This window comes from Pelecanus crispus, chromosome 1 (assembly GCF_030463565.1).
Source record: "Pelecanus crispus isolate bPelCri1 chromosome 1, bPelCri1.pri, whole genome shotgun sequence".
In the NCBI taxonomy this organism is placed as follows: domain Eukaryota; kingdom Metazoa; phylum Chordata; class Aves; order Pelecaniformes; family Pelecanidae; genus Pelecanus; species Pelecanus crispus.
Genome location: NC_134643.1, coordinates 44,592,630 through 44,619,204, shown reverse-complemented (window position 1 = coordinate 44,619,204; position 26,575 = coordinate 44,592,630). Strand labels below are relative to the sequence as shown.

The 26,575-nt window shown below is 39.6% G+C and overlaps 1 protein-coding gene across 2 annotated transcripts in view; it reads right to left on the bottom strand.

Moving 5' to 3' along the window:
• The window catches only part of NAV3 (neuron navigator 3), a 273,398-nt gene that overhangs the window by 175,302 nt on the left and 71,521 nt on the right, over positions 1-26,575 (bottom strand). For both annotated transcript variants that reach the window (XM_075728018.1, XM_075728019.1), the window contains exons 2-3: positions 17,505-17,622; positions 16,740-16,792 (exon numbers count right to left, since the gene is read on the bottom strand). In XM_075728018.1, the coding sequence (XP_075584133.1) occupies positions 16,740-16,792; positions 17,505-17,622 (171 nt within the window). The remainder of the gene's footprint in view (positions 1-16,739; positions 16,793-17,504; positions 17,623-26,575) is intronic.

Here is a 26,575-nt window from a genome sequence, read left to right as displayed (position 1 = left end):
GAGTCAGCAAGGTACCAGCGTCAAAATGTTTATGGAACTTGGCAACTTCCAAAAATTGGAAAGCAATGTGAAAATGCACACTTCTTTAGAACAGAGGAGTTTCTCTCCATTAGGTCAAAAAAGCGTCTACAACAGAGTGTTCATTTACTAGATTTAATTAAACCCTTGAAAGCATTCCAGTTCTCTCCTTCACCACTATTTAGTACATAGCAACTTCATTTAGCTCATCAAAAAAAGAAGCTTTTAGAAGTAAGGGCAATTACAACCAGTGACGGGATGAATCCTTTAAAAGATAAGTAAACAGGTAAACTATGGGACATTTCATCACATCTCTTGAACTTTGCAAATGGAATCCATCCAGATGCACTTTATGCTTTCTGAACCCTCCCTCTTGGCTACACCAGAAGTCATAATGCTACAGCTTGTGCAGGAGATACACTGACAATTTGCTCCTATCCTTCTGGCCTTTTGATTTTATAATTATTCTGATGTTTTTTTAATTAGATATATTTTGCATATTACCCTGAAAAATATTTATAGAACATTGAGCTCATCAGAAGAAAAGTGATAAAAAGACTTATTATTAGCAACTCTAAAAGTACAGCCCAGAGATTCCTGTAGGTCTAAAGTTGTGTGGCTGGTCCTCCTGCTGGAACTTAAAGTCCTGCAAGAGAGACCATAACTAAAACACTGATTTTCCTTTATGTTTAGTCTTCATTTTACTGATTCAAATTGATCTAAGCCCTAAAGAAAAAGACTCAAAAGAAAGAAAATTGATGATGAATTGATTTCACAGATTGTTAAAACTATTCAAATTAAACCAGACATCTTTAAAAAGCCATAGGGATAATATGAAAGACTCAGATTCAGCCTTTCACTTTTGCTAGTGTACCTGAGCATTGTATTTTATACCATGTTTAGCATAATACACAAAGAAATATTAGGTCATGCCTTATATGTTTTCATACCACGCTTATAAACAGCCTTCACAGTTACGTATCTCTTTGCTCTATGCTCATGATGGGAAGCATTTTGCACATTTTCACAAGATCTTGTGTCTAGAGTCTCAGTCAAGGAAAATAAAAGCACCCGGAACCATGGAAGGCAATGGGATGTCTGCTCTTAAGTTTAATAGGGCCAGGATTTTTTCTTGAATTCTTGGCCAAATGTTATAATAGAAACATCAGAAGTACTTGAGCCTATAAAATGAGGCCTGAACAAGCACTTATTGCTTGTTGTCACTTCACTTCCAATTGTAGCCAATGAAGTGTGAAGTGTAAGAGGAAGCAATGTTTTAAATAGTTATCCAAGTGGTTTCAAGTTCCAAAATACAGCCAGTATTACTTGACAAATAAGCATTTACTGGACTTTGGAGGGGGCACATATCTTCAATTACATTAATTTATATGATGTAACAATATGAATCTTTCAAAACTGTTTATGCTAAGAAATCCAAATAGAAGCCTTGTATATACAAGAACTGTGAAGATACCCCTGCACATATGTTTACTGTGGACTGTTGCTGCTGATCTGTCTGTGAACTGAGAGCTTTTACAAAAAAAAAACCCTAATTTAAAGTTATTATTGGGAGGAATTACTGAGGAAATCTGTGAGTGACAGGCAAAACAGCCCACTAGACTGGGATGCTGGTTAGCTAGTTATGTGTGCAGTTAGAATACACAAAACTGTAGCTATCTAACTTCATGAACTATTATTTATTTCACATGCAAATAGGTCTCAGCTCTCAAGTGTGGAAACCCTGGGACAAAGAAAATTCTTGTGGTATTTTTTCCCTAGAGGGAAACGTCATCTGTAGGCTCCCATTGTAATTCCAAAGAAACTCTGAAGAATCAAGAGGTATGAATAATTCAAACAAGGTTCCAATTAGCTGACAATACAAACCTAAATGAAGCATATTCTAATTATTATAGAATTAAAGATTGACAAAAGCTACAAGCTAAAATACAAGCATACCTCTATTTCAGAAAGAGTGTTCAGATTCAACTTTTTGGATTTTACAGTCAAGATGCCACCTGAAAGAATTGCTAAGAACTCCATATGTAAACATATGCTTTAAGTTGATATAAACTCTTCAAAAAGCAAAAATTATTTGTGATCAGTTTGTGAGATTAAATACAATTGAGTCCTAACAAAAAAAATGCATCTTGGACTGCCTCTGGAACTGAACCCTGCCCAGACTAATTCATATCCAGACACTGGGCCAACTTAAAATAAGTTCAACTTAAAATAAGTATAGCTCTGATTTATGTCATATGATCATCTGTTGATCATATGGTCAGCAGACTCCTCAGGCAGGGAGTGTTTTAAATAATTCCTGCACATCAGAAAGCTGCCAAATAGATTACTGTATTTATACTATTTATTTCTGCTGAAACAAAAATGGTTGTACTGTATTCTAACAAGTTGTGTATTAAGTTTCAGGTCACAGTGGATTTAAACAGACAAGTTACATAAAAAAACCCGTAAGAAGATTGTGTTAATATTTTAATTAACCTGATCAAGAGCTGTTACATGAGAAGGGATTAGTTAATTCTATTGAAATAAGCAGCCTTTGTCATAACTCGCCTGTCCTACTGCTAGCTTAAGCCAATTTACCTTTGTGTACCATATTAGTATTGCCTATAATAAGGTCACCAGTTGTAATAGAGTTTATACTTTGAGTTAACATCAGTATTTAAGTCCAGTTCAGTGTCACTAAAATCTTCACTAACACAGAGTTTCAGCTGCCCAATGGTACCTCATGCCATTCCAGATTGACCAGATCCATGGGCTCCTGACAGCAGGAGCAAGTTGGCAGAGCAGTAACTGCAATCAATGAAAAAACATGACTACTCTGCAACAGGTCCCATGGCTGTGTACATGATGATAGTAGACAGCAGATTTTCCCTGAGAAATCCAGCGTGCTTCATTTTGACATTTCATGGAGTAAGTGGTGACCGCAACAGTCGTGCATAAACAAATACTGAAGGAGCAGGCAAAGAAGTACCTTCTAATCCCTCTAATACAATAACTTTAGATATTGGGGAAAAGGGAGGAGAATGGACCAAAAAAAATTGCCAGGGTCACTTGTTCTTCCTAAGTCACCTCTTGCACTGCCATTCTCAGAGAGGGAACATTGACCTGATGGAGCACTGCTCTGATGCAGCAGTGTGTGCTCGTTCATGTGTGCCAGCAATAGGGCACTGGGGAGACGCTGTAGGTGGAAGGGATTTGCAACAGGATTCAAAGAGGGGTTTATTCTTAGGGCATAATTACTGCCAAATAAAAGAGCAACATTTAGATGGGTTAGTGTGCACGAAAGTCAAGGAACTCCAAAATTGTGAGTCTGTAAAAGACAGTGTAAAATCAAGCAGATTTGGCATTCTTTCCATGAAACAGGATAGCATTAGCTGCAGCAGATGTAGGCAGCTCCTGTTCCAGCAAAGTTCAAGGGCAAAGTGAGAAAATACATCTGGACTGTTCATAGTAATTTCAGTATGCACCTACTTTCTGTTCTTTCCCTTCATTTTCTAACATTGTAATTCTGTTATATTCTGGAAGTAATGCAATATTGCTGAAAAAGCTTTATTTGGCATCAAATTTTTAGTATTTTACTTTCCAGCAGGAGAGCAGGGGGAAGTTATCAAGCCTTTTTCAATAAGTTTAACAATTACAAATGCAGAAGGACAGGGTGGTTTTTGTTACCACATTGGTTTGTAATTAGCACACTACATCATTGGGACGTTCTGTGCTACTTCATTATCCTCCTGTCTTGCAGCCTTTTTGCTATAGGGCCAAGCTTTGAAATACTGGGTATGTACAGCCGCTAAAAGATGAGTCAGTGAAAAGCACCGTCACCTAGGCATAATGTACCACACAATACCTCCAAAAGCTTGACAATTTGTTGGACAGTGTTTATTTTAATTTTAAGCACGTGAGTTAAGGTTACAAGAAGTGTGTCTTCCTCCCTCCTTTCTGCCGCTGAATTCACAATGCAAACCCTGTTCCACCCTAACATTGCATCCCTTTCCTTTTCCATTAATTACAATGGAAGACACAACTTACTGCTTTCTAGCACCCTCTGCTGCTTTATGCATTACACCACAGACAGTATTTTATGGACAGTTGTGCAGTTCCTGTACGTCCCTTAAAACATCTTCCCGGTAGTTGGATTTCCAAGCCCAACCAAGTAAAAGATGCTGATATTCATACTTGTTGTGTGCCGTCATTTATTGTTTGCAGGTCTTGATGCTTAAATCCCAAAATTATGTTCAGTACCTCCTGTCTAAACTTAATCTGGACTCAACCTAAGGAGCAGAGGTAGTAGCTCTAGCAACTCTGTAGAAGAGAGGCCATCTCAGACTCTCCCAGATGTCCAGAAAATACAACGGTGCATCAAAGCCCCCAGAATTTCAAAGCTCCCTTCATTCACAAATGAGAGGTAGGGAGAGTGGCTTAAATGACTTTCGAAGTCAATAAAATCACTGGGGGTTCATAAGAACTACACAAGGTACTTCACATGGATGCATGTTCATGTGTGCATGCACTACACACCGAAGCACATGCCCACCTTGTTTCTTGAGAGTCTTGCCTGTTACTGAAGCTGCAGAATTCACCATTATCAAGATAGGCAGTGGCAGATTATTTTAGGAAGAAGGATGAGTGAGAGACCTTGGGACTCTGCTTCAATGTTAAGAAAAGCTCTTTTGTGAAAAGTCCACCTCTCTGAGGAAATTCAAGGCTTCGCAGAGGTGGAACAATAACCTTTCTTAACTAACATAAAGCACACAAAATTATAAGATAATCTAAGCAGAAGTATTGTAAAGGGAGTGGTTAGAAAATCTTTAAATAGAAATAAGTCCTCAACTATAACCATAGCAGAACTGGCATTTTGCCACAGTTCCAAAATAATCAGACATTTGATAAAAATCTAGAAAGCTGACAAAATCTCGAAATTACCAAAAATCCTTGTTTGGATATACTGTAAAATAAAACCACTTCAGAGACATTGTTTATTTTCTTGTAAAGCTTAAATATGCATTTTTGCTGTTCAGCTAAACATCATACACTTTCTTCTCTATTTTTAAATCCAGTAAACATTCTAGACATTCCTAGTATTTATAACATACTCTCCCTATAGAAGATAATAAAAATACACCATCATGAAGCACACATATTTACTGTAATCCTGCTGCTGCTATCCTGGGAAAAATGTATTAATGACTATAACCAACAGGTGCTTTCTAAAATGCATGTCATAGTCAATTTGCGTGTATGTATTTTAACTGCATGTTTGTGTTAAAACTTTTCAGTGCATTTCTATTAATGGAGGTTTCAAGGCCATTTATTCATGCATTATCTCTTTGTCTAAGCATCTGTATCACAAACATATACTTGATCAATTCCAAAACTTCAGGGAATGTTCACATGACATTTTTGAGTAAAAGGAACCCAGAAAATTGAAGAGGGTAGAAAGCTAACTACAGATCATAGAATCATAGAATCGTTTAGGTTAGAAAATTCCTTTAAGATCATCCAGTCCTACCATTAACCTAACTCTACCAAGTCCACCACTAAACCAATTAAGGGTAGAGGAATAATTAATTTCATCTTTCCTGGCTTGGTGGCTGGATTATTTTTAAATGAAAGTAAAACTAGAATAGAATCATTAAGGTTGTAAAGGACCTCTAAGATCATCAGTCCAACCACTGACCCAACACCACCATGCCCACTAAACCATGTCCCAAAGTGCCATGTCTACACATTTTTTCAACACTTCCAGGGATGGTGACTCCACCAGCTCTCTGGGCAGCCTGTTCCAATGCTTGACCACTCTTTCAGTAAAGAATTTTTTCCTAATATCTAATCTAAACCTCCCCTGATGCAACTTGAGTCCATTTCCTCTTGTCCTATCGCTAGTTACTTGGGAGAAGAGACCAACACCCACCTCCGGTGTTGAGATGAACACCCCCTCAGACGGGGGGAAAATGGGGACACTGTCAACTGCATCTTTTCAAACAATAAATACTTCAGAGTGTATGTCACCCACTAGTCTTCATGCATGAAGTACTCCAGTATTTCGTCTCTGCATATCCTCCCAATACAGTTTAACAGAACGAGTTTCTGATTGAATGTCATTCCTGACAAACACAGGTGAGAGATGGAAAGAAGTGGTGGGTGAGATGGGCATGCCTCAGAGGCATGGAAGTACTGGCATATTCCAGATATAGATTAAAGGGAGGGGGATTTGAAGGAACTGCAAGGAAAAAAAAGAAAGGTTTGAAGGGAAATGGTCAATTTTAAGGAATGAAAAGATGTTTTTGTGTTCAGCAATCTTTGTCTACAGAAGCAAAATGAGCATAACCCTAATCCCACCCCTAACCAAGCAAACCCATCCCTAACCTAACTTCTCAGTAGATTTCATGGAGACTGATATCATCACAGTATAAGCACTTCTTATGACATGATTATTTCATTAACATCTAGATGAGTTATTCTCATGTGATTCCACGCATTAATAGGACAAGGAATTTGTAAGCCTAAACAAAAAGGCTAATAACTGCATGCAATTTATATTTAATGAATAATGTGCTTCTTCCAGTCTAGTAAAATAGTAATCAGGATGTGTTCCTGTGGCATTTTCTTTTATGACTTCAGACAGTCAAATGCGAGTGACTCAGGGGAATATGCATCTCACTGCCTGATGCAAGTGAGTAACTCTGAGCTGTTCTGTGAAGAGGGATTGTCATAAATCCTGTGGTTCTTTTAATGTTCTCAGATCTTCTCTGGATGTAAAGAGAACTGCTTGTTTCAGTACAGAATAAAGAGATCTGACAAAAACCCAAACCAGAATCAAATCATATCAAAAAACTGATAGTCTGGTTGCCTTCTCCTCCCCTTCCTTTACATGCCTGTAACATCCTTAGGCAGGATGGATGAAGTTTCCCATCCTTTATGCTCCACAAGATCTAACACTTGCAGCAGTTCTCCCATCCTTTCCTTAGCTTCCTCTTTCCCTCAGAATGAAAACATGTTTGGTCTCCCACAAAAAGGCAACTGTTACTCTGCTTGTCTGTCCAGCTCCCACCCGATCTATATTTTCTCTTCCATTCATAGAGTTTTTATAAATTTTAGAGTTTGTTCACAAAAGCAGTTGGAATTCCTCCTCTGCCAGTTCCATGCTAGACCAATTAGCCTCTCATCTTACTCAAACTGGCTATGTTAATAACATTAATAATCTCTTTTCAGCAAAACTTGGAATCAGAATTCCAACATCTTCATCCTTGAATGTCAACCATCTTTAACATTAACATCTATCTTTAACCTTACCTTTACAGAAATTCTGTCCTCTTCTCTTTCTTTATTCCCTCCAATTATATTGTCACAATTATTCCCATAACGTATCCTTAGATGGACCCTCATTATTCCCTTTAATATTTTCTTTTGGGGTGCCACACACCTCTATTTTTGATGCTCTCATTTTCATTTTTACCCTAGTCTTTATGTCAAGTTAATTTCATCTGCAAACAAAAAATAAAATTCAATTTCTGCAGTGATGAAGGATATGTTACTTCCTGTAACTATTCTTCAATTTGCATTACCTATTTGCATATTTACACTGTAGATACACCTACATGCATTGCTGTTAGCCAGAGAATTTTTAAATTTTGTTTCATACAGGATTACACAGAAAAAACATGGGCCCCCTATAAGGCATACACAAGTTTATAAAGAGGGTTTGTTGATGTCTAAAACAAAGAGAGAGAGTCAGCTTTAAAGATCAGCTTCTAAAATTTTGTCCTGCACCTGTAATTTATGATTCAAGAGTTTGAAAGGGCTTATTTCACTCTCCAAAATGTTCAGTGCCCTGAGCAAATTAAAAGCAGTTAGGTATAACCTGATGCTCAGTACGCTGGTTCAACAGAGTGGCCGCTTCCCTGCACATGGAAGAGGATCTCATACAGATGCCTGTTGTCATCCTCATCATTTCTAGGTGATGACATGAATAGATGTGTAGAAGTCTTGATAATAATTTCTCACTACTTTGAGCTCCAGGACATGACATATGAATTGTATGCCACAGGATTTCTCAGACTGCAGGAATAGGCTTCAGGGCCCTATAAACCCGGACAGTAGAGCTAAATGAAAATGCATCTTAGTAGTTACATTCCTATCATCAACCAAGGAAATACAGGAGACCTCAGTGGGATAGTCAGCTTGAATACTCAGTGAATGCCAAATGAATTGTAAATGCTCTGAAGCCATCTTGTACATTGTACACTGCACAGTGTCATGCAAGTGGCTGGATGTGTCAGACATGTCCAAGAAAGTCCTCCCTGGAACAGCTGAGGACAGTCCCTGGGGAAGGGTATAGGAATGGGGTTGGCTCTCAAAGGGGAGATCATACTCTGAGCTAGGAAATGAGAGGACTTGTCCAAGAAAACATCTTCAGAAGGATAGCTAAGACATGCTCCTGGCTATGACAGTCTTGGGCACCTTCCTGGGAATCTCAGTAAGGGTATGAGTTGAATGTAAACCACCTACCTAGTGAGGAATCTCAGAAAGCATAGCTAGTTAAGTAAAAAATTGTATGGCTCTACTTGAAACTACCATCAGAAAATGGGAAATCTGAATATATATCATGTTGAGGAGTGCAATTTCTTGCTTAGATCCTTTCATAATGGAACTGTATCAGCCTTGCCTGCTTCTGTCCAGAGCTGCCACTGTTGCAAGGTAGGAGAGAATAGACTGTGAAAAGAACTATTTGTCGTCAGTGTGGCTCCAACGGGTATTTTACCCACACTCACGAAAAAAGAATTGCACGAGGCTTTACTCTGCCAAACCACATGAGCTGGATTCAGAAATGCAGAATTAACTGGTAAGTAGATCCTTGGGGAGGAGGGATGCCAAAGAACATATAAGCTGTGTATTACCATGACAAATTCTTCCCAGGGAATGGGGAGCATGATTCTTCTGCCACCACTTACACAGTCCAAGGAAGAGCTGCAATTGTTGGGAGGTGGGTAACATTCAGGGACAAGTTCAGCTACACTGAGGGCAAAATGTCCTCATAAAACTCCCCTCTGGATAACACCCTGACTTGAGGCCACACGAAGGTATGGACAATATGGACAGTTATCAAGAGCAACTTGGAGCCCTTTGATCTATTTTGTTGTCCAAACTCTGCCTTCATCAATGGGAACAGAAATCCAAATGTGGACTTTTAATTGAGGCAGATCAGGGTCTGCCCCAAGAGGTAGCAGGTCTCCAAGATGAGAGGGTCTTTTACTTTATCCAAGGAAGCCCATAAGGGAAAGTTCCCATTGTAATACAAACATGACTGCTCATCTCCAGTGTGACCAGGTCCCTTATAATGCACCTGGCAGAGATGGAGACTTGCAGAGCAGAGGGGAATTTTAAGATGATACTGGAAATTCCCACATTAAGTGTACACAAGGCAGCAAAAGATATGGCATTCAATCTGTATTGCCAGGAAGTTGACAGAATGAAGAAATCATGCTTACCAGCCTTCTCATGGCTGTACAGATGCTGTGTACAAAAGGTAAAGGCCCTTATGTGCTCATTTTGATGTTGTACATTGAAAACTTCTCTGGCAAATAAAAATAAGGATGTATATTCCTGATGTGGGCATGCCAAATAGCTAATGATCTGGATTACAATAATCTAGAATACAGGTATATTGCCACTGGAAGGAGAATCTTGTCTCTTTCTCTGTTCCAGATCTGAATACTCTCATCGAAATTAAAATTATCTTTCTAACTAGTTGCCAGTGCAAGCAAAACTCTTAATCTTCCTCTGATCCTTTTCACACAGTCCTTTACCTAACACCTGGGCATATTCTTCAAGTCTCCTCTCCCCCAAACACCCACACACAAGCTATGACTATGTCTTGCAGATTCTTTCTATGTAACACAGCTAAAATATGAGCTTTCCTATAATCTATAAACACAGGAAACCTCTCACAGGAGCTCAAATTTTAATTACTACCAGTTTTTTTTCCTCTGGCTTTACTGAGATCACTTCCCTAGATACAATGCTGTGAACCTGTCATCCTTTTCTATAGGTACTTTCATTTTTTCCCTCTTAAAAGACTACTCCATTATCAAATCCCAGATACCCTAGGCCTACCAGAGGATATGAAAATGAGCTTTTGACCCTGTCCTGCCCATATTATGAGAAGCCATTCCTTTTGACTACATTTTTAAACAGAGATTTGTACCAACTAAGGCTGTTTTCTCAGGCCTTGTTCTATCTCTTATCAAACTGCATCTTCCCCAAAACAGCAATCAGCTCATCATCACAAAAACTCTGCATATCTGTTAACATTTCTCTGGTAAAGGGTAATAGGAGTTCAACATACCTTTTTATTCAGAATTGGAAGACCTTTCTGCAGCTTCACTGTCAGATTTAGATTTCATTATCCTCAGTAACTATTTGCAAATTTTGTCATTTTACTATTCATGACTTTTTCCAGATCATCTGTGAACATGAATGAGTCACAAGCACTGATTCTTGGGGGATGTGAATCATAGACTGTCTTTTTTGCAAACACTGACCAGTTATTCCTTGTTTTATATTCCTAACAAGTTGTTAATGGCATTTATGGGGATCTCCAAGAGACAGCTTATGACTGAACCCTTGCCTGTAGTTCCATCCCACGCCACAGCTATATCAACCAACTTAAAAAAACTCAATGAAAACCTTATAAGCCCAATGGTACTCTTCCTTTTTAGAGTGAAATACTTTTACTTCTCTACACCCAATTACATGGAAGTGCATACATTCCAATTAACGCACTTCAGGCTATACACTTAAATTTTGAAAACTAAGTATGCAGGCATGCACGGCGGAAATACAGGAACTAGAATACTGTCTTGTGTTCCATTTATTTAAGCACACCAAACCTGCAGAGCTGACAAAACTGGAGTCTCTTATCCTGTTGTATTTTCAAGAAACTCCCATAGCAGCCAGTCATGAAATCTGTGAAGATCCACTGATAGCTATGGGGGGACAGTTAGAATTTAAATAAAAGGGGGTTGCACAGGTGTCACTGCGGGAAGAAACTGGCCTGCACATGAAAGGAGCTGGGGTTAGTTATGAAAACTCAGACTGAATTTCCAGTTGTAAGGGATCATATTTCTACACTTAGCCAAATTTCTGTATATATTTCAACATGTCATGCTTGTGTGGAAGGCTCACCTGGAGCTGCTCCAAAGTACAGAAAGTATATCTTTCATCCATATAGCTAATCCCACCAACACCTGCACGAGCAAAGCCAGAAGACTCTTACATAGTTCCACACTGTGCAGACAGAAAGAGCACATGTGTACTCACTTGACAGTGAACATAGGGATGACATTTTCAGGCTTCCAGCCTTCAAAGAGCTCCACGTAACCATACCCCACACATTTTCATATAGAACTCTATGGGCCTTGGTAGTACCTACCATATTTACTTTATGTAAAATTATCCTATTTTTCAGAAACAAGTGTTAGACACAGAATGCTAATGCTGATATTCTTGTCCTTGGATGCTACTCAGCAGTGTCTGCCCAGCATGTCCCTGTCAGAGGAAGTCTGAAGGCAGGTGTCTATACTGAAGGGAAGTCTCCTAGAGGTCCTTTCCAACCTTAATGATTCCTAGTTTTACTCATTAAAAAATAATCCAACCACCAAGCCAGGAAACATGAAATTACTACTCTGCCCTTAATTGGTTTAGCGGTGGACTTGGTAGTCTTAGGTTAATGGTTGGACTGGATGATCTTAAAGGTCTTTTCCAACCTAAACGATTCTATGATTCTATGATTCTATACTGTAGGGCAGGTATACTCTGTGGCACACTCAGCAGTTCCAGTTTCCACCTATTCATCAAGTCCACAGGCTGACTCCCTGCTAAGAAGATATTTGCATGCACCTCATCCCCTTGCAACCTTGGCTTCCTCCAGAGAAAAACCCAAGCATATGAGCAGGCAGGGAGCCACAGGGGGCTTTCGTGGGACTACAGGAACACTACAAAGCACATCTACCCAATAAATTACAAAGCAATGTCTACCAGTATAGATGTGGTCACTTTGTCCTACTTCAGCTTCAGACTTCATGCACTTCTTTAACCATGTCATAGAAAGCTCTCTCTATCACAGAAATGTTCCCTGGTGAGGCAGAGACTCATTTACTCACTCCACCTTCTTGCTAAATGCCACAATTTTTCTTCAGTCTCATAGAATATAGTAAAACTTCTGGCATTCTTATAGCTCTTTTCTGAAACATTTTCAATTTATTAACTTCTTTTTAAAGGCATTATTAATGAAATCAAGTACAACGTTGTAGACATGATCTTATTAATGCTGCACATAGTCACTCTGATTCCCACTTTTAACAGATATGCTGCTACTCACTCAAAGATGGTGTCAGCTCTGCTAACTGCAGCTTTTTACTAAATGTTCATACCCATTTGGCAATGTGCTACAGCTCCAACACCTTCTCCAACTCCCTGATTTCCAGGATGTGGTAAGCAAGACCTGTATTTTTATTGAACTCAACTCCCTCTCTTGGAGACTGCAGCATGTTTGTATCCTAAACTATAAAAATTACCTTTGAAGTATAACTTTGGTTATATAAACCAGTAGAAAACTGTGCCAAAGACTGACAAATAAAAATAGTCTTCATTAAATGCATGTAACTACATTAGGAGCCTTTTAATAAGAAGGGTCTCTCCAGTCCTTTATTGACTATGAGAAAAATCCTGCTACCAACTACAATTAAGGATGCTTTTGTACATAGATGTGTACTGGCACAGACAGTTCTCATGGGAAGTAGCAAGAGCTAATTCTAAGGAAGAAAAAAACAGCTAATAAGATAACATCAACCTCTGGAGGAAAAATCAACTTGAAAAACAATATTCTAAAAATTTTTGGTAACTTTGAATTTATTTTACTATTTATGTGGCTAAAACACCATAGACTGCATGAGGAATGAATAGAAACATTAGTTTTGTAAAATTCTCTAGGGACAATACTGCAAATGTCACCAGAAAAAGATTTTCAGTCCAACACTTTTTGGTTCTCTTGCATTTTCTCTGACAACCCCAGGATGGATTGAATTTGACACTCTGTATGCTTACTATATGTTTGATACGATCTGTTTAGAGACAAAACACTGGAGATCTTCCAGTACATTTTTAATATGTTCAGGAAGAAAAAAAAACTGAATTCTTCCTCTTTGGACATTAGAGAAAAACTTTGTAACATATTGTCTACTCAGGACACTATCCTGCTTTTTCTTACAACAGAACTTAAAACAAAAATTAAAGAAACAAATGGCTTATAAAGAAGCAGAAAGGAATTAGCTTTTGGTTGTATCAAAAGGTAAACCCTTTGAAGACCATTATCTTCTAAAAGAAAGGTAATACTAGGTTTCCTTAATTGCTAGACTTACGGAATAATTCATACAAGGAAAAGATAGAAAATGAATGTGGTATTTTTTTCCACTGAAGGGCTTGAAAGAGATGATGAAAAAGAGGCTGCAGTGCCATATTCCTCCTTGGATGCATAACTGTGAGGAAAAAAATAGGCAAGGCAAGGAGAAGACTCTATACAACACTGTAGACAGACAATGTATATTATAATAGACAGAGTTTTAAATCCTTATTAACTTTATTAAAACCATTCATAAGAAATGCCAAAATCTTTTTACCACAGTAGATTTAACCAACAAACAAGAAATCTTGCCAATTCTCTTGCAAGTTTCATTTATTTAAAGTTTCTGAGATTTGAGTATGAAATAATTTATTCCCCAGTACATATCAGGTTCCCAAATTCTGTGTGTGACATCAAATGTGTGAGCATAATGACAGCCACGAGGATCCTGGTAAAGCTAACTATGCAGAAACTGGATGCTGCTGGGGTTCACAGGTTTTTGTTTTTATGAACATGGACCTGTGGAGCCAGTTCAACTTGTCTGCAAGTACTTTATATATCACTGCCAAGATGAGCATAGAGTACAAGACATTGTAATAGACCTCACAAAAAAAAAAAAAAAAGAAAAAAAAAAGCATTTTATACATATTTAAAATAAACTTTAAAAGATGTTTACAAATTAAGGTAACAGCTGAATTGAGATGCCTTAAAAATCACTTGAAAGATGAAGCCATTGGCAAGAGGAAAACCAAATGGTGAGTGGAACAAAACTTTGGAATATTGGTAGTGATTAATTATAAATTGATATCAATATCATCTACAGGGGATATCAAGTGTTTCCAGCAGCAGACAATCCATGTCAGTGCTCTCTAGCTTCTTTTAAGCTAATAAAAGGTCTTAGACATCGCCTCCTGGGAAGGCTATCAAATGGCAGATGAATACAGAAAACATTTCTCCTTAATTGCAAGTTATGAGAGCAAGGATCATGAAAACATATGTGAAAGAAAAGGGTGGTGGGATTCTTGAGGTTTACTATCTGAAAATGTTAAAATGAAAGCAGTGAATGAATGGCTAACATGCTATAGGAATATCATGACTTGCTGGTTTGATGGCTGATGTTCTGACATGTCAAACATGTAAACTAGCTTCGACCACTGCTACGTGTTTTTTTTTTTTTCTGCACATTAGAAACACCCAAGAGTCCACTGCTACAAGAAGAAGAGAATTGGCCTATCATTAACTGAGTGGGCTAACAAAACTGAGCACTGCCAAGAGCAATTACCTGAAAATGTGATACGATGGTGCCTTCAGCTAGGCTAGAGCAGTGCACAACGCAAAAGAAACAAATGGAGAGCAGACTCAAAACCTGGGGTCTCTGAGATGCTCTGAGAGGAAAGCTGACAAGTTTGAACTATTTTAACTTCAGTACATCTTAAATTTCCTAGCTCACTTGAAGAAATCAGTATAAAATTGGTAATGTCAAAAGTCAGGAAAATAATCTGATCAGACTGTTGAGATAAAACAATACAGTAAAGAGACCAAAGCAAAGAAGGATGAAAAAATATATTCTATTTCTATGAAATTAAAGTGGCTAAATGTGATGCCTTAGCACTGTGCAAACACTGATGTATGGCTATGTACAGGAGCATTCGAAGCACCTGGTTTGAGACCCAGAACACCTGAGATGTAGTCTGTGGCCTGAGCTGACCGATGTGGTTTACGGGAGGAGGAAGACGGACACAAAGAGATTCCCACAGGTACTGTTTGCAGCACGGGCATGCATTGACCATGCTTCCCCCATAACTGCAGCAGAGCTAGAGATGAAATCCAGAATCCCTATGCCACATAAAGATTTACCTATCATTATATGAAAATGTTGCTAGTGAACAGTTCTCTCTGTGGCTCGGCTTTCTCTCTTGGAAATGAAGCTCGATAGACATCAGAGTGGTGGGTCCCTAAGCAGTCCTAGATGGTCACTAACCAGCTACACAACCTCAGGAAATCATATCACTTTTCTGTGCTTTTGTCTCTTCTTGTTTGTCTTGTCTGTCTGGAATGGCAGGTTTTAATGTGATTAAAGTAGAGAGTGATTATCTCTCGATCTGTGTGTGTAATATTAGAGTTCCACGCTGGAGTTCCCAACGTTCTCAGCTGGGGCCACTAGGTGCTGCTGTAATATGAGTAATTAAAATAATAACTATTATTAAGGAAATCGCATATATTCTTACTATGGACTGTTTCAAAAAGCCTGAAAGCCAGAGAAAAAAACTTATTCTAAACCTGCACATTTTTTGAACAGAACTGAAAGACCCGATTATACACTTCACTGGCACTCAAAATTTTTCCTTTTACCTTTTGCAGCTTTGAAGAAAAAAGCAGCAAATACCTTCTCCCTTTAAAAAACACACTGAATAAATGCAATTTTTTTCTACTCCATTTCTATTTTGAAGCCCAGCTTCAGCAGTTTGCTATTATGCAAGCTCATCCAAACCATTACGCTCCTTGCCAGCTACACAATGTGCACCTTATTCACGTACTATTTGGATGTGAACAGAAAGGCAAAGTCCTCAGCATGAGGGAGCATGACCGGAATGGCAAACGATTCAGTAAATGCATGGTGATGTTACTGAGGCTCAGATTTTGTACCTGTCAGTTCTGCAGCTTTCTAAGGAGGCTTTATCTTATTAAATGTAGTTGACTAGCCATAAACACAGTAAAAGATTAATAAGACTCCATATGAATCACAGTCACAAAATGCTTCTTGCCTGAGAGCATTGAAATGTTTTTAAGCAGCTGCCAGCTATAGCTCAGAGAACTATATGACTAAAGTGCTATTTCTGAAAGTCTTGGAGTCAGTGCATCTACTGGACTTTAGAGTGGACAATCCCAAAGGCTATTTATATTCAAAAATAATTTGGCAAGTCTTGTTCATCAAACCAGTTTTCCAGACACAAAGACTCCACTTAAAAATTTGTTGTTGGATTTACTGCCCTTAAAAATCAAGTTAAATGAAAATATCTGGATCACCAGAAGAACAGGTCTGCTAAGGCAGTTCTGGATTAATTAGAAGTGATGAAGTTTTTGCTGCTGGATTATCACAAGACCCAACGTTAGCGAGTGCAGAAGTGAAGTGACAAACACTAAGCACATGTGGAAAAAAAAGTACCAGGAACAATATATGAGAATTAGGACTTTATGGTAAACGTGGGACAAAATATTAACAGTTTAAAGAAATCATTTTTAAAAAGCATTTTAAGAAAGTGCAGAGGTGCCAACACAGACTAAAAATATATTTTATTCTTACCATTTGAGACTGGCTCCGGGGACAGCCATTGATATCTTCAACCTTTTCATTTGCTAAACAAAAACAGTGAGGAGAAAAGCAGAAGTAAACAATGAGATAAAACTTCCCTTTCCACCCCTTGGCCAAAAAAACCCAAAACCTAAAAGACCAAAAAAAAAAAAAAAAAAAAAAACCACCACAACAAAAACCAGAAGAAGAGCAGAAAAGACACAGCAATAAAGTGCACAGGGTTTTGTTGACACAGAGCTCCTTTCTAAGTAAAGCTCAGTCGTACAGTAACAACACTCTTGTTAGCAGCAGTTGCTTCCACATGCCAAATCATGCAAAGGGGGAAGTGCGAAGGAGGTCGCTGCTAATTCTTCAGCCCCTGCAAAATAACTGCTGACATGAAATCTTCCACAATTGTCTTTGCAGGGTCAGGATACAGTTTCAAGGCATCCCAGAAAGTATGAGCCACTCCAACTAACAAAATGCACACATGGGAGACATATGGTTTAATGGAGCATTCATTTCTGACAATTCAAAGTGTGTAAGATACAGTTCTGGCCATTTAAAGTATGGTTAAACAGCCACTTCCAAACATGCTCACATAAACATATTTTTTAATTAAGACAAGGATGAACCACACAAATATCAGAGACATATGGACCCAGTCAAATTGTATTATTCAGGGTTCATCTTATTGTTAAATACATTCAACTTGAATTATATATTCCCCCATGCAAGGAGTCAGCTCACAGTGCTTCTCTCAGCCCTGGGTCTTACCAATGATCTGGATGATTTCTGCTAGCAGAACTCCATCTGCAATGTCCTGTTGCAAATCCTTGATCAACCGCTTGTGGCCAGATTTTGCTAGGTAGTGGTTAGCCCAGTCAGTGTAAATCTGCAGAGCAGAGGGGGAGGGCAAGGGGGAGAGGGGGCAGAGAGAAAAGAAGACAATAAAAATTCTTAAAACAAATGTTGGCTTGCACACCAGAACTATTCTGGATCACATTCCCATTTAAGAAGTCAGCACTAAAGGAAACAATTTTAGCGTTGTGTTTTTTGCCTTTTTTTTTTTTTTCTCCCCAAAAATGGCCATGCCCCTCCCCCTGCCATTCTCTGTTTTATTTTAACTTCAAATGATTCAGGCTGTTTCATGAGGGTTCATGAGGGTGACCAAGCAAAATTCCCCTTATGACTGTAAAGGAAACTCCTGTCATAAATCAGTCACATCTACCACAATTCCACCTCCCACCGCGTTTCTACCTCTACGCACGCCCCACCACCAACTTTCACGCTCTGGGGCTGCCTAGGAGAAAGTGATAGCAGAGATGTGCGCCTGCGTTTTGGTAAGAGTTCATCGGGCTGTCGCTGGCGATCCCGCCCCTGGCAAAGCCTCTGTGACACTTTCTGCAGTATCACCATGTCCTGCCACACAGGGACAGGTCGTTTGTCCCCTCGCCTACAGATCAACGTGCTGTGACGTGCACAGAGGAGACTGAGAGCACCAGATGTACAGTAGTCTCGGCGCTGGAATTAGAGCATATATTCTGGAAATATGCTGCGTTCTTTGGCTGCCAAAAGAGGAGGGGGGAAGGGTGAGACTGAGCAGCACCAAATACTTAGCAACAGGCAGCACAAAAATGGCACTTACCAACAAAAGGTTGAAAAGGACCAGCTGAACTACATCCGCCAAAATAAGAGGGGGAACGTGGTGAAGGGAGAGGTTGAAAGCGTTTCATAAGGTGTATACGTACACAGAGGGAGCATCTGGTAACGCCTACAGTGTGTACACAAGGGTAACGAGGTTCACTTAGGGTGAGGTAAGGGGAACGGACACCTTCACCTATGTACCAAAGGCAGAGTGCACCCCAGGAGGTGCTCACGCCATCCCCGGGTGTCCCAGCACGCAGAGGCAGCTCGGACTAGCGGAGCTCGGCGCGGGGCTGTCGCACAGCCGGAGGGTGTCAGTGGCCCTTGGCAGCCAGCGCTGGCTCCTTTTTGCGGGGTGTCTGTGGCCCCTCTCCTCACCCCAGAGAAAAGGACTTGTACAGAACCTCCCACTACCGTGGGATGTTACCACTGAGAGAAAGCATATACGTATGACAGCATCACTGTGTAAGTAAATATAATATCTAAGGCTCTTTCTCTGAGAATAGTTTGAAAATATTGAAACTGCACCTCTTCCATAAAACAGCATGATCTCACTTTATAAACATCCTTTTATTTAACCTCACAGACCCTTGGGAGGAAGGGGTCAGAATCCCATTTTGTGAAGAGAAAAACAGAAGCCAAAGCCATTAACTACTTGCTTAATTCACCAAGGAAATGTGTGGCAGAGCCAGGGTGGGAAAATGGATGCAATTCCCAGTCCAGAGTCTTACCCAGAGAACCAACATCCACTTTCCACCCAGCAAAAGTATCACCGCTCCGTCCACTTTCACATGCTAAGGCCTCCTTCGCTACCTGAGTACCTTTGTCACAGATTTTCTCCCTCTTCATTAAAAGAGAAAGCGAACTGTAACTTGTTTGGTCTACCCTATTTCTTCCCATACTCCTGCAGGTGGATCACCAGCTGGTTTGCCATAGCTTTCTTGACAGCTTTAGAACTTTAGATAACTCCACAAAATTAAACTGTGGAAGCGGATTCAGCTCTCCCGTAGCCAAAGGATGCTGCTGTTAGATGGGGCCCTAAATTTCCCTGCTGCACCAAAAGTCTGATTCAGTCACCTGTGTTTTCACTGCCTGATACTCTTTCTTTGCTACTACAGGTGAGTGACATGAAAGGCTCAATTCAAACGTTTTTTAAAGCCAACTGTAGCTAAGAAAGTGTTTCTTCAACTGTATAACCATATATAATGAATGCTAATGTGGAGTCTCTAAAGAATGTATGAACACATCTTCAGAATAATATTAAATCATGATGATAAAAGATGCATACCACACAGATAGCATCATGTATTCCCTACTACTAGTATTTCCACTTCAGTCATTCTTCTAAAGTAATGTCTCAGAAATATTCTCTGAGCTATTACTATAAGCAGAACTATTTTCTGTATTCCAATGGAACTGATCCACTGGAACATACAGAATTTAATACTCACTAGTATTATTTTAGGTTAGTTTCACATTACAAACAAAAATACTTTACCAAGCATTTCCTTTTTCATTTGTCACACCCACACATAATCTGGTATACCAATCCTAATTTTGACTACAATCTGAACTATCCTCTCACGAAGCAGCCAGGGAAATTTCATTCTAGCAGCTGCTTTGCAAGTATCTAGTATTCAAAGAATGGACTTCACCCACCCATCCACCCCCTTCATCATTTTCTTTTCTCATTAATTTAAAAGTGACAAGCATAAAGAATGTAAACAGTGTTTTGTAAACAAAGGCTGATAATCCACATCATCCCAAAACTTTACTGAAGGTCAGGATTTCGGTAGTCATGCAATACTGGGAGGAGGCAGTGGTGAAAGAGGAGTTTTTTCACTTCAGAAGTATTCAAAAAAAATCAAAAAGGCAGAGAGTTGTTGATGGAGACAATATAGCAAACCAACACCCAGTTGGCAGTGGAATGTCACATTTAATTTCCTCTCTTTCCATAGGGGTCACCACTTGCTTCTGTTTCCCCCCTTCCCCATAGGATGCCCTTCTCATTCATCTCATTCTTCCAGGGACCCAACTGCTCAGGAGTCAGTTGTAAAAAATGAAAAGCATGTAGATATACACATGAAATTATAAGAATGTACACATGCCACTATATTCTTTTTACATTAAATTCTCTGAGCCAAATACCATGGGAAATAGAGAATCCACCCTTCCACGGTTTTTAAGTATCGATGTAACTACGCACGTCTTAGAAATTCTATCTTAAACTCCTTGGGAAAACAAGCTCCAGCATGCATCATCATTGACAATACTTAGTTTGCAAAGGATAGAAAAGTCATGCAGAACAGAAGATAAAAAAATCAGTAACTTCATTCAACAGTCTGCTTTTTATGGGTGCTGCCTTTTCATTGGGCGCTGAGCACCTCTAAGGAGGAGCTGTGCATGCTCCCCCTCTTCTCAGAACTAGCAATAGATCATTTTCGTCTTGCACTGATTGTGCAGTAATGTTTCCCCCAAATCCTCTTATCTTAGATTTTGCTATGATGGGGCTGTTCCAGACAAGAACACACACATGAGGGTTAGCCGTTGCAACACTTCCTCCGCGCTCCGCTGCTCGCTCCAGTAACCCTGCCTTACAGCCCCACACTGGGCCGGGCTGCTGACTTACTCATTTCCTCTCCAAGCTTCCTCTCCTACCACCCTGCATTACAGGCACGTCTGACAGGGGAGCATTCGACTTCAACGCTGGGCTCCGGCCGCTGACAACGTACGGGAGAGCTGCTGTTATCTGTGACGCGAAGGACCAATCTCAGCAACGCGATAACGCAACAGACCCGATCCTGTTGTGTTTGTGTGGTCCGAGCCCTGTCCCGGCGCCTGGTGATTTAACTGCTTGCAACACGAAACAGGATTCAGCGGGACAATCCGAGCTCGGGCACAGCCTGCTCATGTTAACAACGGTTTCCCCTAGCATTCCTCAACCGCTCGTCATGCTAACCTTCAAGAGAGTAGGGGAAATAAACTCTGATACCCAAATATAGTTACAAACTTCACCTCAGTACTTCACACGTAGCTATAAGGAGCACAGCAGAGCTGCTCGGTGGGATCCGTAATGAAATGATACACTTCGGAATGTGGTAGTTTAACGCAGTGAAAAAGAGAGAGGATCTCACAGGTTACTGCCTTTCTTAGGAAATGCTTTAATCATAAACTGTGTGATTATGCATCAGGCAGTGCTGTAATGCATCCTCTTTAAAATTAATACAGAAATGTTACCACCCACAATCAATGTCAAGTGGGAAATGTCAGATGGATTTCAGAAGTACAGTCAGCTTAATGCAATAATAATAATGCACAACACTTTGTTAGCGTCTTCCACAAAATCATCTCAACATGCTTTCCAGGCACAAATGAGATCACTTCTATTTATTTATTATTTCTGTAGATGTGGGGAAACTGAGGTATAAAGGCTTTCTTGGCAGATTTTTTTTTTTTTTCATGTGGTTCACTCAAGGGCAAACAGAGCTGGGAATACAACCGAGATATTCTGAGTTGCAATCATTTCTTCTATATGCTTTTTTATTGGGCAGTTTTATAAATAGGCTTGGTGGGAAAATGCATATTCCAAGAATCAAGATCCTTCTGCATATTTTTGTTTGTTTGCTACAGAATACAGAGTTTCAGATCTGAAAATGGTCTCCTGTTGCTATCGAGAAGACAGCTTTCCATACTTAGAGTATGCCTCTGTCACTCCCTTATGTGCCAATGCTGCTGCTTAGGAAGAACAACAGTTGCTGCCAACTGAGTTATGCCAAGACCTCATGACAGATTTCCATGCCATTGAGGAGGATAGGTTATATTTGAAAAATATTTAAATATTTGTCCACTATATGAAAAAGTTTCCTTTCTAGATATGTGGGAATAAACAGATAGTATCCAGTTCTCATCACTTGTCCTTTAAAATACTCTCTAGGAGACAACTGTATCCTCATTCATTAGCATGAAAGAATTGAAATGCTGTTCCTCAGTGCTCACTCTCATGCTCTCTTCTGTACACGATACCACCCTAATACCTTTGGGGATGGGGAGGCTTTTTAAGAACTCCGTTTCCCAAAAGGAATCTGTAGGCACAGCCAGCTTCCCACAGATTTTTCTTTCTTCTTTATCTTGTAGCCAACAAGAGTTGGAAGGAAAAGTTATGTTACAAAAAATGTTGCTAGCAGTATACCTGGGTTGCAATGGTTCACAGCAATATACAATACTACTTATTAGCACAGCAGAATTCTCTCTTTTATTCTGTGTTTGGATCATATCAATACATTTCATAATCCTTTTTTTTTTTCTTTAAAGGAAAGTGAAACTATGAAAAAGCCTCAACACCAGAATTTTAACCGCCAAAGTGGAAATACGGCACTATTAGCTTAATAAAAGGGTTATGTGACTTTCTAGTGTAATGTATTTACTCTGCTTAAAATGTTGCCATTAGAGACAACTGATAGTTGATAGCACTTAGAGCTTTTCACCCATAAATGCTTGTTCAAATCATGCTTGTAGAACAAGAGATTGATGACTTGTTTCTGTTGTTCTCCAGTATGCTACAAAATGGGCCGTAAAGGTTGTATATCTATTTCCTGGGTGGTTTTCCAGTGTGTGGCCTACCCTGGATGCTGAATGCCCGGCAGAACCTACATAACAGTCCCAGAGCTCCTGATGAAGAGGATTTGCCAGGGGGGACGGCATGACCACAACTCTACTTCAAAGTAGGTATTCCTGGCTAATAAATTGTGGGTAGCAAAACACGTGTTGGAGTGTCCCTGAAGCTGCTTGTATTTATGAAGAGAAGCTGGGCAATGCATTGACTAGTGTTAGAATGGGATGAGGAAATCAGATTGCAATGAGACGCCTTTCTCCTTCCCACTGCCTCTACACTAAGGAAAATTTAACTGGAAGGCAGGATCTGACCTTTTAAATATTTTCTTATTGAAGGTTATTTCTGTGGGTTGCAAAAGAATAATTTATTAGTTTCAGTCCTCCACTTAGCAAGGAAAAGGGCTAACTTTGAAAACAATGGTTCACATTCAGACTGCCATAAGAGACAGATCAAGCATCCGATTTATGTCCAGATTTAACGGAGTATAGGAAACACACTGCAACTCATTTGCTATAAAGTAAAGCTGGGGGGACACTTTTTGTAACATTAAGAAAATTACATGAGAAGGAAAAATATTTACACAATTAAAAATATATGGCCAGAAAATGAAACTAGAATGACTTAATTTATAGGCAAGATGGAAGCCAATGCATTTCATTTAACAAAATGAAATAAGTATTAAATGACATTCCACAAACCCGATTTCTAAATCCCACTGAGAAAATGAGAACAATTACGAGTTAAGGAATAGAAACCATTTAGAGGGATACATACCAATTAACCAAAATGTCAGAATCCCTATAGTATGCTTCTATTTTGTAAATAGCAGCATGTATCCATCAACACTACTCAGTAATTTTCAGATAAAAATACAATTAAATAAAACTCCACTAATCCCAGCTAAGAAAATGAATAGAAACAATACTCTTCAACAATCACTGGCAAGCTTTAGATGACTTACCCAGCTTTAAGGAGGCTGTTTTATATTTCCAAGTTTCACTTGCAGTTTGTGATCTAATCACCCAAGTAACATTTGTACACACTTAATGTGCTCTCTTTCTTCCCATTTCTTACCAAATACCAACTCAGAATTAATGTAATACATGTGTTTGAGGCCAATATTCCCCAATGGCACAGGGGCAAGACTTCTGGTACATCTGTGCCAGATGAAAGGTAAGAGTATACGCCTCTTTGTGTATTTGTGTGTAAGGTTTGCTAAGTGATTTGTATATTGCACAGTTAAAAATCCCACTCTTTATAGAACTTGTTCATCCTTTGAAAAGAATCATACCAATTTGCTTTACAGTTTAATCATATCAGGTTTTTTATTGGCTTACTGCAGCTACTCTTCAGTCCTATGCAATAGCAATAAAGTACCACAGGAAGGAGCCAGATATTCATCCTGCAGCTGCAGGTGCCCCAACCGGAGAGCTGCTTCTCTGCAGTCTCGCTCTGCTGCGAAGGGAGCAACACTGCCACAGTTATTAATATTGGCCTTGAGCTTCCTGAATTAACGGTGACAATACTAAGTGCCACACAGAGCAATCCTCCAAAACAGCCAACCTTGAGACTTTCTGTTATAAATACTCCATATACTTGCCTGTACAACTTTGGAATTATTTCTTAGGTATATTTTTTAACTTTAAAGTACATTTCAGCATCCGTTTAGTGAAAATACAGTAAAATACAGGACCTATTATTCAATACAGCTTTTACATAAAACACTGATTCAAACTAATATCTCAGTTAATTTCATTAGAGTGCGGAAGACCAGGATTCCCTGCTGTGCATGTGTTACACCTAGAGATACCAATCAGAAGGTGAATCTGTCTTAGCGTTTTAGTTCAGATAAGGAGTGCACTTCTAAAGGCAGTCTCCTATCACTTGTGCTCTCTCAGAGATCCCCTTCACATGAAATGAAACGATGTGCTTCAAGAGCACACTGAATGCACTCCATTCACTAACTGGCATTTAGTCCATGCAACAAAATAAGAACAAATCCAAGTAAACCTCCATACCCAAAATGTGTACCTTAGATGCTGGTTCCTTTATACCAAACTGGTTTTCCCTACAGAGCAATGCTTCCTGCTAATGTTGACATACTGTGTGTCCCAGAAGTGATGGGGGAGAGGGAGTATGTGATAGAAAAACTGCTGACTGTCCTGTGTGGTGGGACATACATGGAGATGCTTCTATAAGCTGGTGTGACGCTATAGGAGTGACAAATATAAGGGCAGGACATGCTTCGGTCCTGACAGTAGTGATGTGTGAAGAAATTAATTTGATCAAAAGGACAGTGCCAGCATTCTGTAATACACTTGTCCTGGTTTCGGCTGGGATAGAGTTAATTTTCTTCCTAGTAGCTGGTGTAGTGCTTGTTTTGGATTTAGTATGAGAATAATGTTGATAACACGCTGATGTTTTTAGTTGTTGCTGAGTACTGCTTATGCTAGTCAAGGACTTTTCAGCTTCCCATGCTCTGCCAGGGGCACAAGAAACTGGGAGGGGGCACAGCCAGGATAGTTGATCCAAACTGACCAAAGGAATATTCCATACCATATGACGTCATGCTCAGTATAGAAACTGGGGGGGGTTGGCTGGGGAGCAGCGATCGCTGCTCGGGAACTGTCTGGGTATCGGTCGGCGGGTGGTGAGCAATTGCATTGTGCATCACTTGCTTTGTATATTATTATTACTATTATTATTATATTGTTGTTATTATTACTACTACTACTACTACTACTACGATTTTACTTTATTTTATTTCAATTCTTAAACTGTTCTTATCTCAACCCAGGAGTTTTTCTCACTCCTACTCTTCCGATTCTCTCCTCCATCCCACTGGGGCAGGGAGAGTGAGTGAGCAGCTGCGTGGTGCTTAGCTGCTGGCTGAGGTTAAACCACGCCTACAGATAAATGAACTGAAATATATGAAACTCCCTGTCTCTCCTGTATGTGCACACACACTTGAACGTCATCCAGGCCTGCCCAAAGCTTGAGCCGCAGCTGTCTGTGACAGTTCCTGGCCAAAGAGATCTCCCTTGGAAGAAACATCTGATCTGGGAAGGAGCACCTGTGCCTGTCCAAAGGAAGAAGGGTAAAAAGAAAGCCATATTTCTACTTTTCTGGGTATCCAGGATAGCAATGATGGCCCTCCACACCAGAGGCCCCATTCCATTCCTCTGAATGAGACTTCCTATGCTCTATGTCTCATAAATGTCTTGTCACTGCCAGGATAACTTTCATGACTAGTCCTGCATTCACTTTAATAAACAAACCCACAATAAGCAAAGTTAAGTTTTCTGTAAAGGGAGAAATGAACTGAATTTGCACAGGTTTCCTTTGTGGCTCACCAATATAATGACAACACAGAAGAATGAAGAAAAAAATTTTACCATCTCAGACCTGACTGGAAATCATGAAGTAATTTGCAGAAAAACATCCTCACTTTGTTGATTCCTTTTTTGTTCACAGGCAAGAAGCCACTCCGGTATCAGCCAGACCATTCCTGGATGGAATGGGCACCTGCCTTAGCAAAGCAGCAATGGGGCTCCTCACATGGAGCTGAGGAGATTCCACCGTGAAACTA